Source organism: Boleophthalmus pectinirostris, unplaced genomic scaffold (genome assembly GCF_026225935.1).
Source record: "Boleophthalmus pectinirostris isolate CB_2022bp ecotype Guang Dong unplaced genomic scaffold, ASM2622593v1 HiC_scaffold_2, whole genome shotgun sequence".
In the NCBI taxonomy this organism is placed as follows: Eukaryota; Metazoa; Chordata; class Actinopteri; order Gobiiformes; family Gobiidae; genus Boleophthalmus; species Boleophthalmus pectinirostris.
This window is the reverse complement of record NW_026571152.1, coordinates 24,465,365-24,481,766: the sequence shown is the minus strand read 5'-3', so window position 1 is coordinate 24,481,766 and position 16,402 is coordinate 24,465,365. Positions and strand designations below refer to the sequence as shown.

General features: G+C 37.1%; 1 protein-coding gene across 1 annotated transcript in view; it reads right to left on the bottom strand.

The window, feature by feature from the left end:
- spon1b (spondin 1b) overlaps positions 1-15,292 on the bottom strand; it is a 111,074-nt gene extending 95,782 nt beyond the window's left edge. Inside the window, exons 1-2 of the mRNA XM_020935102.2 lie at positions 14,871-15,292; positions 7,939-8,045 (exon numbers count right to left, since the gene is read on the bottom strand). Coding sequence (XP_020790761.1) covers positions 7,939-8,045; positions 14,871-15,096 — 333 coding nt within the window. The 5' untranslated portion in view covers positions 15,097-15,292. The remainder of the gene's footprint in view (positions 1-7,938; positions 8,046-14,870) is intronic.
- Between the last annotated feature and the right edge of the window lie 1,110 nt (positions 15,293-16,402).

Genomic DNA, 16,402 nt, shown 5'->3' with positions numbered 1-16,402 from the left:
CAAAAGACAGCTGTTTTTGATGAGGTAACAACATCCTAACAAGACTTTATTAACTACTTTTTGTGCCCATTGTACTGACTATACATAATCTACTATGCATTCATGTCCCTGTGTCCTTTGCTGGTGCATTGATGAATGATGTAGTTTAAATGAGGCTAAAATCAATAGTTGAATGGGTCAGGTGATTTATGGCCTTCTTGGATTAGCACTTAATGATGACAAGCTGGAACTGACTTTTTTCAGTTCTGAAGAAGAAGAAAGCCATAAAATAATAACAGTGCGCCCAAACTTGTGCGAGCAAAAACAAAACACAACTCCAAGAAAAAGTTCACAAAGGATTATTTCACTTTAATATAACCATATCTGTCCTTATTTTACTCCCAGTTCAGTCTGCAATCTTCAGCCAATATCTACACTTCTTTTATGTGTATTTTCAGAACAAAGTGAATGTTCAGTATCTCCGTTCACCCATCTCTTGTATAAATAATAATAGCCTGCGTTATAATAGATAAGTCCAAGTAAATACAAAACCCAATCTGTATGGACTGTTTCAATTGCTCCCTTCAGCAAAGTGTTGACAAAGCCCACACATTCACATTCACACGCATTGTTTTTCCATGGTCCCTCATTTGTAATTCTGTGTCCTGTGGCCGTGATTTGTTCCAACATTTGCTAGTACATTATGATTAGTGGTTTGAAAATATGAAAACATAACCTGAAGGCAACGCTGCTCTCACACGCAAAGGTCAAACTAAGCTCCAAAAACGGCACGAAAATGAACAAGCAACTCTTAATGTATGGCAGGCAGCTTTGGGCTGTTTTTCGAACATGAGGACTCTTGTGTCATTGCCATTTTCAGTATTACCGGGCAAATCCTCCGCTTATTTAAAGAGAGTTCACAATATTATACCGTGTTTGGCATTGTAACAATAGACTCAAGATCGGGTTGCTGAAATATTAAAACATCCATCAGTTATTATCGCATAAACAGCAACTGTCTGGAGAGTAACACATGGTTAGTGTAGTGTTTATCACACTCAATTCTTATTCTTAGATAAACTATTTTGGTGCAAACTCACACGAATGCAACATCACACTAGAATTGCAACACATTTCCAAATATCTGCTTCCCTCATGGCTCTTTGGTCCAGAAAAGAAATATGTGCATGGCGTGACAGTGCTTTTCAGTGACGTTAGAGGTGCCTTGTGTAACTTTTCTGGTAAAGGGTCCACCACCTGTTTTTACTCCATGGAGATATTATTGCTTTGTCAGAAATGTTTCACAGTATGTCACGGGCAAACATTTCTATCATCATGGAGACCAGACCAGGCCAAGTTACTGGTCAGATCTGTGGAGAGGCAACCACCTGTAACTGAATAAATGTAAGATAGAGCTGTTTAATGTCATACTGTGGAACATTTGAAACAGAGAAATGACATGAGAAGTTAACACACCCGCAACCGAAAAGTTACATACTACACTTTTAAACAGGAATGGGCAAAATATTGGTTCCAGTATTGAGTTGTCAAGTTGTCAATATTGGTATCGGCCGATATCATCATTCGATACCACTACTTTTTTTAGTGCTTCCCTTTTTTTTAGAGTGCTATTTTCTGAACAGACTAACGAGTAACACAAATCTGTAACACATTAATTTATATTTCAGATATTACATTTTGTTATAATTTAACAGTTAAAAGTATTTTTTTGTTGATCTGTACTTCAATTTAAGATACATTTGAGGGCCTTGCTATGGATTTTAAAAGCTAAATATTGGTATCGGTAAATATTAGTTATCGGCCACAGCAATGGGCCAAGTATCGGTATCTGCTAAAAAAAATAAAAATAAATAAATAAAAAATCAAATATATATTTTTAATCCATTAGGGCTCTAAAACTACTACAGTCCAAAGGAAACATCCCTGAGTTTATATTAACATTACCAGTTTGAGAAATCGAGGTATGACTGCTCTATATATCTCTGTTGGTCTGTTTATTACAGTTTTAGAATTTCAAAAATCTGAATATGGAAATTAGTTAAAACTGTGTCACTGAAGTGAGATTTATACTACTAAATACTCCATTAAACCTCCATCTATGTAGTCCTGACCACTGACTGAACCTGGCTCAAGATCTGCTATGTCAAACGCAGAAGACAAATTATCCGGGGATGATAACTTTAACTTTCCTGTTGTTGGTTTTTGACTTTAAAGATTCCTGGTGGGAGGTCAACCATCTGCTTCTTTCTATGGAGATGGTTTTGCCTTGCTGCATGTTCCATCATATGACATTTAACTTCGTGCTCCTTGTCTCCACGGGGATGAATACGCTTAAAGCCATTCTGTAGGACATTCCAGTCAAAGTCTCAATATCTCTATGGGGACAAGAAGATGGTGGATCTTCTACCAGAAAAGTTACATAGCACACCTTCAAGCCTCTATTAATACTGAACAGACAGTATTGAGTAACTCTTACTATGTTCAGGTCTGTTTGGATTCCTGTGTAAGGGCCTGCAGCTCCATTTGGTTCAGCCCCGGGACAGACTGGCCGTGTTCCTGTTTACGGAGAGCGGGTGGGAGCAGGAAGTGTGGCTGTCTCCTCAGAAGAGCTGCTACTCCCCAAACAAACATCTCACACTGTTTATCTGTTTTATGAGCTGAGAGAGAAGCTCCAGGCACACTCTTGCACCCAATGACCTCAGAGGGCGGCTCATAGAGTTTGTCTAGGTTTTAGATACACAATTCGATGGTGATGTTCAATTAGTCAAACGCAAAACAGCACAAATTCAATGCTGAAAATGGAAGCATGGTTAATAGTTATGTAGAACAGTGTAATGGAAATTAAGTCAAATATTATTACTTAGGTCCTATATTACATAAAATTGACTCTTGTGAGATTTTAGTCATGTTATAATGCTGTAAAGTCTTCATAATCATACCTGGAGTTGTGTTTTGTTTCATTCACACGTTTGAGTAATCCTTTATCATAAATCTGTCTTGTGATTAGGGATGTAACAATAACCAAAATATTGTTATATCGTATCGTCAAAAAGTCTCTCAGTAATATCATGGATCATCACAATATATCGAATCTCAAGTTTCTTTGTTTAAATTCATTGTTACGGTGCAGCAATAGCTAAAAAAAACAGAGGGAACTACATCAACCATGACCCTTTGCTCCGTTTTGGTGCAAACTACATGAAGAAATAGCAATTCTAAGTACTTTTAAATCTTAGTTCTTTGGATTAAGGTATTTTTAAGGCATAATGTCAAGGCATTTAAAGAGGAAAAAGTAGCATATTAACTTTTTTGTTAGCCTCCACAAAATATCACAATAAATACCATGTTGTGAGATGTATATCATGAAAATATCATACCGAGAGATTTGGATATCTTTACATTCCTACTTGTGATGTCATGAAGCTGTAGATTTCAAATTACCTTTTACCTTTAATTCAGTAGAGATGGGCAATTCCAGGGCTAAAATCATTCAGATGATTCTAGTGTAGTTGTATGGAATTTAAAAACACAGTGGAGCATTTCGTAAATATAAATAAATAAATAAAATCACAAGGTGGAACAAAGTTTTTTCTGTTTGAGAGGGTTTGTGTGTTAAACATGTGAATGAAACAAAACACAACCCTGAGTATTAGCGATGTAATGATATCCAGATTTCTCTGTACGATATTATCACAATATGCATCTCACGGTACAATATTTATTGCGAGATTTTGGAGAGGCTAATATAATTGTAGATGGGACATTTTTTTGCTTTTAAAATACCTTGACAAGATTTTGGTGTGGATGATTTCCGTGATAATCCTAAGAATTCAAGTAAAAAACATATCTCTTCATGTTGTCTGCGCTGAACTGAATCATGGGATATGTAGTTCCCTATGTTCATACACTGTTGCTTCTATAAAACCATGCATTTAAGCAAAGAAACTTGTAATTCGATATATTGTGACAGCCCACGATATTATTGTGAGACTTCTGACATTACGATATCATGATATTTTGGTTACTGTTACATCCCTACTGGGTATGTTTGTGATGAGGAAACAACATTATAACATAGATCAGAAAATAGTGTAATATGTGCGCTAAAGTATAAAATATAACACTTTAAATTCACAAAATCTTCAGCAGTAATAAAATCAGTGGCAAGGCACAAGCGCTAATCCCATCCCCCAGAGGTAAACAACTAGCTCAGAGAATTTAAAATGTCCATATAAGTTTTACAGTCAACAAGCCATTACGCAACGAGGGTCCTCTTCTAAATTTCATGAGGGGATGTGGTGATGGTAGCTTTTCTACTCACTCTTTCCATTAGTATCAAACCACACACATCATGAGTTTATTTATTTACAAGTTAAAAGGAAGGTGTAACAACATCATTTAAACTGAGTAGATGGTTCAAAGTGTAACGTTAAAGCTTTAATAAAATATGATGTAATTACAAACAGGTCGGTGCATTAATTTGCTCTTACGAATATTAAGGCATTGCAACACCTTTGCTTTTTTGCACGATGGATGATTATTCTTAGTTCACTCTTAATTAAAAGTCAGTGGTTGAACCTTCTGATGTTTTCTGGCAATGACTCCCTGTTATGCTTTATTACAGACTAAACATTATACGCCACATCATTAGCCTTCTGACACAGGCTCATTAATAAATAATCATATATAATCAACAGCTAATTACAGAAGGGTATGGTTCCTTCAAGAGGGGGAGCCAGATGATGAATTGAATATAGCAACAACTCACATACATAGATCTGAAATGCTGCACCAGGTTTTTGCTGCTTTTTACTTAACATGCAATGATGAAAATGTTCACTTTTTATATAATTCATACTTTGAAGTGACATCATGCTGGGGGTGTCTCTAATGGTTGAATGTTTAAGAGTTACCATGGTGACACAACGCACACACTGGCACTTTTTCAGGAGTCTGTGATCAGTACGAGCGCTCATGGTCCTGTTTAGGGTTTTCAACAAAAAGATGAGATGAATAACTCAAAAACTGTAGGCTAATGCTTCTGATCATAATTTTATATGTGAGAGACTTGTTTAAATCAGCTCAAATGCTCTTTATGGTCAGATTGTGATAAAATAAAGCACAGATTAAAGTCTAATAAAGCCTCAGACAGAGTAGAGCCCACAGTTAGCGTCACACCCCCAGGGAATCAAAATGGAATGTAATTTTCAACATGTAACATTTCAGTTCTTATGCTAAAGCTGTGTACATAGAGCTGGGTAAACAGACAAATGGATAATCACTACAGTATAAGATTATCCACGAAAGTGTAGGAATACCACTTTATAAATGCATTTTTGGAACTTGACAATAGGCCTGTCACAATAATTACTACATCGACTTATCTTTCAGTACATGACAGCTGGAACAATATTTTTTGGGGTCAGTATTTATCGTGTATACTTTTTCTCTGCAGTACTGGGACATTTTTTGTTATTTTTTTTTTTACGATAAGTTTTAAGGCAGAGCTGGGACCAAGTTGTTGTTTTGCAAGTCTCAAGTAAGTCTCAAGTCTTTGACCGCAAGTCCGAGTCAAGTCCCAAGTCAAATACAGGCAAGTCCAATTCGAGTCTTGAGTAACTGGCTCATAAGTCCAAGTCAAGTCCAAGTCAAGTCCAAGTCATCTGCTTTGACCTTCAAGTCATTTCAAGTCTTTAAACCAAAGTACCAAATATAGCTTAGATTTTTGCCATTTATATGAATTTCAAACTAAATTGTACTAAACATAGTATATTTATATACTATGTTTTTTGAGTTTAGAAATGTATTTTTTTCATTTTTAAATGTCTTGACAACATCTTAGTGTGAATCATTATGGTTAGAATAGAAAGAATTCAGATTTCTGAGTGCTTTTCAAGTCATCTCAAGTCACAGGCCTCAAGTCCCAAGTCTTAGTCCATTTATCAAATCAAGTCTCAAGTCCTAAAAATAGTGACCCAAATCTGACTCAAGTCTAAGTCATGACTTGTCCCCAACTCTGGTTCGAAAGTTGAATTAGTAACTTCTATTACTCATTACAGATGCAAAGTAAGGACTAAAGTGTTTTATTCTGCTGTTTATTTCTAGCGGCTCATGATTTTTTAACAATATATTACATTTACAATTGTTTTTGTGGTTTAAATCTGCTCTTGGGTTACTGTGTAAGTGGCATAAATTAGTTTCAATATTATCGTTTTTATCGTCTATTTACTTCAGCAATATATCATACTTCACACTTTGCTATCTAGCTGACAATAGTGAGAGTAACTATTTCGTTTTTTACACTAATTTCAGAATCAATAAGTCTTCACTGTTTGACAACCCTATATGCTCCAATCACAGTATTCAAATTGTCGTTTTAGGAAGTTTTTGGACGAGTGGAAAGTGACAGAAGCTGTACCAGTTGCAGGGTTATAAAATGTCACAAAACCTCCAACTGAACTTCACCAGAGTGAGTTTCATACATATTTTTAAAACTTAACACTCCATTTTAATTTGAACATGTTTGTTTATTGGCCAAACTGTGCAACAAATTTTGTTTATGCGTCATATTTTAATTAAATTTTCTTCCAACAATCATTTGGGTTGCTATTTCTAAACTCATCTTTATGCCATAAAGATTTGAAGTTAGGCAAGAATATAATCATAATATTTGGGCAATTTAGAGAAAGACTTGTTCCAGATGTAGAGCTCCATTGGAATAACACTGAGTTAGATGTTCTGCCTGCAAATTTCTAAAACCAGACCCCAAATCTAATTAAATATTGAGTGAGAATACAAAATGAACACTTGCATCAGGATGTCATGATAACCCATTTTGAAGTGTGATATACTAAGAAAACAGAGATGATAAACAATAATACTGTAACTAAGCCATAAAGTAGAATTATCCCCAAAACAGTATTCAAAATGCAAAATATGAGATGCAATAAATAAAATATAACTCTTAGGTGCATTGTGTAATTTTTCGGTTGGAGGTCTGTCACCTTCTTGTTTCTATGGATGTCTCTGCTTCGAATATCCCACAATAGGACAATTAAACAGATCTACCTTACATTTATTCAGTTACGAGTGGTTTTATAGCTCAAAAATACCTTGAAAAACACTAATTCTGTGACTGTGAGTGGAGTTTCCTCTCCACAGATCTAACCAGTAACCTGGCCTGGTTTGGTCCTTATGATGATAGAAAGGTTTAATGCCATACTGTGAAACATTCCAGATAAAGCAATAACATTTATATGGAGAAAAGCAAGTGGTGGACCCTCTACCAGCAAAGTTACACAGTGCACCTTTAAGTAGTTAGTTTGTATCTATGAGTCATAGAAGTTCATAATTATGATCATTATTATTAGTATCATATTGTACACAGTTGTATACAGCCCACCTCTGGATTAATTATAAAAAAGCCAGTTTGCAAAGTCTGCAGGTGGTTTACAATGATGCTTTAGGGGTACTTTTGAGGAGGCCACAATCGACGAGTGTGAGAGAGATGTTTGTTACTGCAAAAGTGAACGCTTTGCAAGCTGCACTAAAAATTTTAATGTACAGTTTTATGTGCAGGCTGAACAAATTGGACAATGAAATCATAATGTCACTCACAAATATGAGATTCAGTGCAATAAGATGTCAGTCCAATATGCGGAGACACTGGTATGGTTGTCTTTTAAAAACATAAATGTTTGTTGTTTTGTAATGTCACTGTACTTGTCTGTTTTAAAAATGAACCATAAGTCCAGAATAAAGATGATGATGATGATTATAGTTCAACCTTCTATGACTCAAATCTGATCGTGGTTCAAAAATATAACCACAAATTTCCCAGTAGTACAAAGAAAAAGTCCTCATGATAAACACTGATCCCAAAAAGTATTGTTCCATCTAACATGTCTAGTAATGCCTAGTAATTAATATGTGATGTACCTGAAACTGTCCCGTGTAGTCGTCTTCAGCGGTGCCCTCTCTCCCCTCCTTCAGAGCGATGAGAGTGAAGCCCCTGAAATAGGAGGGGCTTTGTGCCAGCAGGACCACTGTCAAGAGACAATAACAGTCAGTATTGGAACTACAAATACCAACAATAATGTGAAATTTTATGTTTCATTATTGATACTTTGCAGCAGGTATCAGCACTACTCTGTTAGAAACTCAAGTTAGACTTAATCTGAGTTTTATTTTAACACAAACTGAACAGAAAGATGACTTGGTTGGAACTACAACAGGTGAGATGATTTATGCGCTTAAACAAATTTCTGACTCTTAAGATGACAGTCACAAACTACCGTAGCTAATATTATACAGTTTTTCAGTTAGTCACTCTCACCTTTTTGTTGAAAATCAAACTTGTAAACAGAACCCTGAAAGCTCATATTGATCAAAGACTTCTGAAAAAGTGTTTAAATCCATTGTGTATATTTTAGTATTTTCACCTTAAAATTTTTTTTGACTTTTAATTTGTGCATTGTGTCTCCATGAACATTCTGCCAATACACATAGGCTACATGTAGAACACCCCCAGAGTGATGAAGACATTTTCACATTTAATTTGATGGACAAAGCTGTTCTGTAAGTACAAATCTACATGTGTTTATAGAGCATTTATAGAGCTCCACTGTAACACTCCTTCTCAAGTTGTATATTATGCAACGCCAATGGGAACACTGAGCTGTGCAGTTAATCAGACTTTATCCTGTGGCAGTAAGAGCATATGATCTAGAGCAGTTTACGGTTTGGGCTTTTGGAGGAGTGTATTTAAAATAATGGTCTGATTCATGAAAATAAGTTTGTACGCTGTTTGCCATTTGTTTTATCAAAAATTGTGATTGATCAATATGAGCAAAAATAATGATTAATTATTTTGCTTTGCACTCATCAGTAAAGTACATAAAAAAATATGTATTGTGCATGTATCTGCTATATAGCTGTAATCTATGACAGTGTTTCCCATTTATGAGGATATTTTATTGTTAATCGATCATGTCTCTCTGAACAATTAGTATTACTACATTTTTAAACAATGAAAAACAGTCATTGAACCAGAAATAAAAGGGATCCATAAGTCACCTATTTAGACATTAAATGTAGCCCATTTCTTTTTCTTTTCAACATTCAATTGAACCAGCAATATTGGAACAAAATAGTCAATAAAATAATCACAAAAAGATTGGAAATTATACAAAACATGTCTTAACATTTTAACATGTGTCAGAACTGTAGATTGCAGACCTACATGCAGATCATGACAAGGCCACCCAAAAAAAAACCTCTTGTGACCCACCTGAGGGTCACAACCCAGTCTTTGAGAAACAATGATCTATGACACTCATGGATAATTTTGTTATAATTTACACATTTAAAATTGCAGAATTCATCTAAAACGACTTAATAAAAGAAACAAGTCTGCTGATTTCTGTGTTTGAAAACCACTGGGACACAACAGAGAGTCGGCAGCTCTGATGGATAACCGCACATCACTCTAGTGAGCCACAGATTTTTTTTCATTTGTACCAAAATGACTATGTGATGCTGCCGAATCCTATGTGTATCAGCGATTAAGAAAAAATTGGAAAACAAAGTAAGGACAGAGCTGTGCCGGTGGTGGTGCAAACAGGGATTGATCAGCACAATGGTGTCTTGAAAATAAGTGATTAACGGTTGCTCTAACATGCATGAATTACTGCAAGTACAACTTTTGGTGAGTAAATGGTGATGGGAAACACTATAAAAGTAAATTTTGCATAATAGGTCTGCTTTAATGACTCAAAACAATAATAACCAACAACATTTTCGTAACAATGTGAAAAGCAGAACACTAGTATGGGTCTATTTCATCACATTTTATTCATTCATCTTTTTAGTTACGGGTAGAATCTGTGCCTGCATCTCATTGGCAGCTGGCCTGAATATTTAACCAGCATGAGTTATGGTTGGACTGTTCAAGTGTTTTATTTGACCTCAAAATTGAGCTTGGGCTATAACTAAAAGAACCCAAGAAGAAACTGCTTATATCCATGTAAGTCTGGGGCTGGGTGAGACCAGAGTCAGAAACAGAGGTCAAATGGGGAATAGTCCGGCACAACTGAACCCTGAAATTAATGCATTAAAATACTGACGTGGTTAATATTTTAAATTTAAAGCTGCCATATTTTCTCTTAAGAAATGTCACAGCAAGAGTATAAAAAATGTGCATATATATTTTTTCAGTGGATATCTTCCCTGGTGCCATTATGCAGTTATGGTTTACTGATTGGAAGTGTCTTGAGCTTTGCCATACCCAAACAGAGAGTGGACTTATGATGCATTAATGTGGCTTTAAGTAGCTTTTAAACATGCCCTTTGTCACCTTGGCTTTGGTATTTCTAACTTAAGAAAAACTTTATACCTTTGTAAAGTCCTTAAAGATTCTGTATAACGTAAATCTCTGACTCTTGTGAGCTTTAAGACATGTTATAATGCTGTTACTTCCTCAAAAACATACCTGTAGTTGTTTTTGTTTCATTCACACATGTTTGAGTAACATTTTATTAGAAGTCTGTCTGCATTTCCAAATCTCTGTTCTACCTTGTGATGTCATCTAATGGTAGTTTTCAAGTTACCAGCTCCTTTTGCCTTTAGTTCAACAGTGATTGCAAAAGAATTCTAGTGAAGTTGCATGGAGTTTAAAAACACAATGGGGCACTGAACTCAGCCTAAATATGCAGGATTTGTGTGTAAAATATGTGTGAATAAAATGAAACTCCAGGTATGTTTGTAATGAGAGAACTACATTAAAACATAGATCAGAAAATAGTGTAATATGGGCCCTTTAATATCAGCTCAGGTTACCGGCTTCGCTCCTTCTCCCTGTTACTTTTCACTGTTCCTCGGTGTCTCTGAGCTGAGAAAATGTGCCTTTTCCTACGCAGCTCCAGGGTCTTGGAATCATTTACAGAATGATCTTAAACTCGAATCTATGGTCTCTTTTAAAAGTGCAATGGCCGAGACATGTGTACGTTTTTCTTGAGTGATGCAAATGGTTCTATAATGTGATATTTTGTGATTTGATTCTTTTGTATTGATTGCGTTGGCTGCTAACTTGGCCAGGTCTCGGCTGAAAAAAAGATTCTGGGACCTCCTGGTTAAATAAAAGTAAAATAAAAAATAAAATGCCATAAAAATGTTAACTCTAATTCCAGTGTGCAGTTTAGGTGTGGGAATAACCAATTAAAAAGTAAATATATGCAGCCAACTGGCCACATACCAGTAACTACCAACAGTTTTCAAGACTTACGAGTCTGGTGATGGTTAATGCACCAGGCGGGGGTCTTCCGGGATTCTGAACATACGCTGGGTAAAGAAGAGGACTAAGGGAGTGTGACGTCACCCATAGTGTTCAGCTCCAGTCAAATGAAGCTCACAAGGCTAGCAGTTATAGTGGCGAATTTGGAGCCAGGTCCATATCAGGAATAGAAATTTATTTATGGGCAAAATAGCGAAATAAAAACACCAGGATAGAGAGAGTTAATATGAACATTTTAAGACCAAAATTATGAGGCTCACAGGAACAAGGCTACTAGTGGGTTAGTTATGTCCACTTATATATATGGTTTATGGTTCTGAACAACTGAACAACAATATCACATGCTTAAAACCTAAAAGTCAATTCTGAATGACATGTTCTATAAAAAACCACATATATTAAAAGAATGTTGGTTGATAAGAATGGGTTTTGAGAAGAGCTATTCAAACTGACATAAACATAAGGCATGAAGTGCAAATTGGCATGCACATCACAGTGGTAGCCCCCTCATGTGAGCAGGGACACTGTGGTGAGTACAGGCCCAGCGTGAAGATGGAGAGCTGTAAACAGAAGCCTGCGGTCTAACACTGAGCCTGTAAATCTCCTGGTGAGAGCGGGGCGTCAACACTCTGCCGATGTAATATAAAGATGTGGGAGGATTTCTATTCTCAACTCAGCTCACACTGCTGCCCCAACCCAATGCTCTCATTTCAACTTTTATCTTTAACCTGCTCCAGACAGACTACAGGTACATCATTAAGATACTGATCATTTTAGGGATGGGATGTGGTATCGGCGCCAGTACTGAAAAAAATTGCTTCCAAATATCACTTCAGTCGATATCCTGGTTGAACATATCATTTTATGTACTGTATCATATTTACTGGTCATACCTAGTTCAGAAAGTCTCATAATGTTTGATTTTTCATGTATACAAAGTTGTTCTGTAGTGATTTGAGGGATAAATAACAGCTACATGACACATTTGGATCACATCTGTTTTATGTTATTTACGTTTTAAGGAAATAAATGCTGTTTTCAATCTCTGCGCTGGTATGGATGAATCATCATTATCAGTTATCAGCAGATTCTTAAAGCTATAGTATCGTAATCATATCAGAAATGAAGAAGCTGGATCGGTGCATCTTAGGCTATAGTTTAACAATTGATACATCCCAGTAAATGCAATTTTAGTGTAAATGTGCAGGCTTCATTGCTATGTTCAGTGCAGTGTAACCATAGCTCCAGCGCTGTGCGTTTACACTATTTATCAAAATGTTTTTAAGTAGACCATAAAAGGATAAACTTGTGAATGTTTTCGTAACAGCCCCTGGGTACTTGGGTGGTTCTATAACACTACCAACTTGGAATAAAGCGAATCATGCAGGACTACATTCATGCCATACTTCATACAACTGTAGCATGCTTCATCAGCCGGTTTCACTTCGTGGAAACTGTCTGACCTTGCAGCATTAGAATTTGTTTGCTTGATGGTAGGTGGGTAAATTTTTTCATTTAACCAATCACTGCTATTTGGTCATGACGTATGTAATGCTCCACTAACGAGGCGAACTGGTATATTAAGCTTTTCCCAAATTCCATAGGAAGAAGGACAATAACGTCTTTCCCCTTGATAATATTCGCCAAACATTCTCTTTGTTCCGGCTTTAAATCCTTGATCTCGGGAATTGTTGCCAACAAAGAATATATGGCTCTTTGTTGATTGGCTGGTGCCCGAACTCGCACTTCCGGGGTATTTGCGAACCATTTATTGTATTCTGATTCCTGACCTGGTCACTGGAGAGAAATGAAATTGATGGGCATTAGGTATCAACAAGCCTGGCTAATACAACTGTGCAACAATTCACACTTATGTAATAGACGACCTCATGTCAATCACTATTTCATCTTTGCATTGTTTCTCCTTACGACTTCTTGTATATAGCCAAGATATATTTACTATATTTCTACATTTTAATTTTTTCTTGTACATATACAGTTGTATAATTGTGCCGTAGTCGATACCAGTCTCTTGCTACTTTTGCTACTTCTGATTTTTTATTTATTATTACCATTTATATTTTTGCTCTTTGTTATTATATTTATTGCAATGTGTGAGCTACTGTGTCCAAATAATTTCCCTTGTGGATCAAAACAGTTTTTCAGAGTCTTATCAAACCCATCGTTGTTGAGTTGTTAAAATTATTCTTCAAAACACAGTTACAGAAAGACTAGTAAGGTTTCTCCAAAAATTGCATCCTTTAACATTTCGACAAAACAACTTGACCAGACTGTAGGCACTTTTCTTCACAGGTTGTAACTGATTATTACAGTGAAGTTTTGGCCTTGTAAAGAGGTGCCAGCGCCGAGTGTTTCCAGATCTGCACTGACAACCTTGGCGTGTTTCATGTTTGTAAGTTTAATTAGCGAGCTGCACTACTTCACTGAAAAACCCTTCAAAATAACAACTTGGAGGAATTGGGTGAAAGTTTAAATGTATCTGCACTGGGGCTAATGTCTTCCGTCTGTGACCAGTATTGACCACAGAGGCAATAAAAGTGTAGGTTGCCTTAATTGGAGCCAGATCTGCACTGTGCGCGAGTCTGTATGCAGGGAAGAATGCTCAGGTCCATGCAGAGGACAGGAAGTGAATATAGGTCACACATTAGACTAAGTGCCTTATCAAACTAGGATTCTCTACGGTGGAGACAGAGTTAGCATCGCTGACAGCGGAGAAACAAACTGTGTGCTAAGATACATGACACAGGCTGGCAATAACTGTCACTTATGGAGGACTAACTTATGATCTAATGTTTATGCAAGTCACAATAGGCACATTTCAAAGTTATTGTTTTATAACAGTGACAGTCCCATGTGGAAAGTTTGTGATGCAAATATTTTTACAGGAAGCATTCTCTAACAGTGGGAAAATTATTAAAAATACAAGAATAAAGAGCAAATTTTTTTCATTACCTTAAAGGCGCATTCTGTAACTTTTCTGGTGTAGGGTCTGTCAAATGCTTTTATTCATGGAGATGCTTTGTCTGGAATGTTTCACAGTATGACATTAAACCTTTTCACGGAGGTCAAACCAGACAAAGTTACAGGTCAGATCTGTGGAGAGGCGACCCCGCTAGCAGTGAGAATGTATATTTTTCTAGGTATTTTTGAGCTATAAAACCACTTTTAATTTAATCAATGTAAAGTAGAGCTGTTTAATGTCATACTGTGGAACATTCCAGGCAGATCCATAGAAACGAGCATGTTAATGACCCCCAACCAAAAAGTTACACAATGCACCTTTAACTAGGCCTATTTCAAATGCAAAGAATAAAATGCAGATTGGTTAGTCTACAAAAAATCTCACAATTTAGTAGCATTGGTTCATTTTAATTCAAGGGTTTTTGTTACTATTCAACTTTTTTTATTCAGGAAGAAAAAGTATAGGTATGAAAATGTGTGAATGAGTTCTCGCCCACGTATTATAAGTTTGGATTTTGTTTATGGTCTAAAAAGTTTTCAGTTCAAGTTCAAGCTTGAGCCACACTTTTGTCAGTCCAGCCCGCGCCCGCACACTCACCTCTATACGTGCTGCCGGGCTGGTAGGTCTCGGGGTCGCCCTCCACTCGCAGCCTGAACTCATGGTGTCCGTCCCGGCGGGTGCCCTGGGTCTGTGCGCGCAGGATCCGGCCGCAGTACCCGTCCGCTCTGCCCCCAGACGGCTCCTCCACGAAAGCCACAGCGTTACACAGCAAACTGGACACTAAGTAATAGCCGAGGAGCAGCGGAACCACGCACAAACCCATGGCCAAATCCCGTAACCAAAAGCTCTCTATCAGACTACTCTGGGGTGTGCTAAACGAGCCTCAGCGGAGACGAGTGCATCCTGGAGTGAGGAGAGCAGCACGTCTGGTCCCGCTGTTGGTTTGGGCAGAGCGAAGGGAGAGTGGAGAGGTAGAGACGAGTAAACAGCGAACAGGGACGCACGAAGGCTGACTCGAGGCGAGGGAAGGTCCACAGTGAGGAGTAGAGACAGCCCACTACCTCTCTATCTCTAGCACACACACACACACACACACACACACACTCACACTCACACACTCACACCCCCACAGACACACGCACACTATACACGGGGGCTCTATGCTGCTTAACTCAACCTAAACTGCAACGGTTGCCATTAATAATCTAGTGACTAACAACGATTAACACATTTGCAGGTGACTAAGTTTGGTTTGCAAATTATGCTCTGCGATAACCATACTTTTGTTGTGGTTTTTGCAAAGGAAGAGCCACATATAATCAGTTTTGAGCAACATGCACAGAGGCAAAAAAAAAAAAAAAAAAAAATCCTGCTTTTTTATCTCATGGGAAGTTAAGGAATGTAGTCTTACCTGCTCTAATTGTTTTGATTGAAGCCATCTGAAAATCTCAATTAGATTTCGAAGGGTTCAACTTTTATCAAGTGCAGGTGGCACACTTAATGGCCACCAGAGGGCGCAGAAGAGGCCCCCTGGAGGTCTTGTTTGAACATGGGCATAGGGATCATTAGAGCCTTTGTATCTGCCTTTAGTCTTTGGAAATTTACTTCTTTCCTCAAACATAATATATAACAAAGACCAAATATTACAAACAGTTTGTCAAAGCTGCCTGGATATAAGATTTTACAAAGCTTTAATCCCTTATCCTGCATGTGTGTGAGAGTCTCTCAGTGCTGTGATCTTCTGAAGTCAACTCTAAACCTTAACCACATCTGTCCTCTCAAGTCCAAACAGTTCCCCAAGTGGGGAACTAAAGAGCCATCTTGATGTCCAACTTGATGGATCCCATCTGGAGTGCAGTATACACAGTGTGAGGCATGGTTTATGTCTGTGGAGCTCTACTGACCTACATCCAAACTCAAAACAATGTCATGAACTTTCAAAATCTTTTATATTTTTTTATAACACAGGACTAGGATTCAAGGAAGTGTTTTTGATAAAGTCAAAATCAACAAATAGGTGAAAATTTTTGGAAAGAGCACAAAATGTATAAATTGGTATGGTCTATATATACTGGTCTCTGAGGTATTGAGGAAAGTGACACTTTTTAGACTTAAATAAAGTGCTTTAT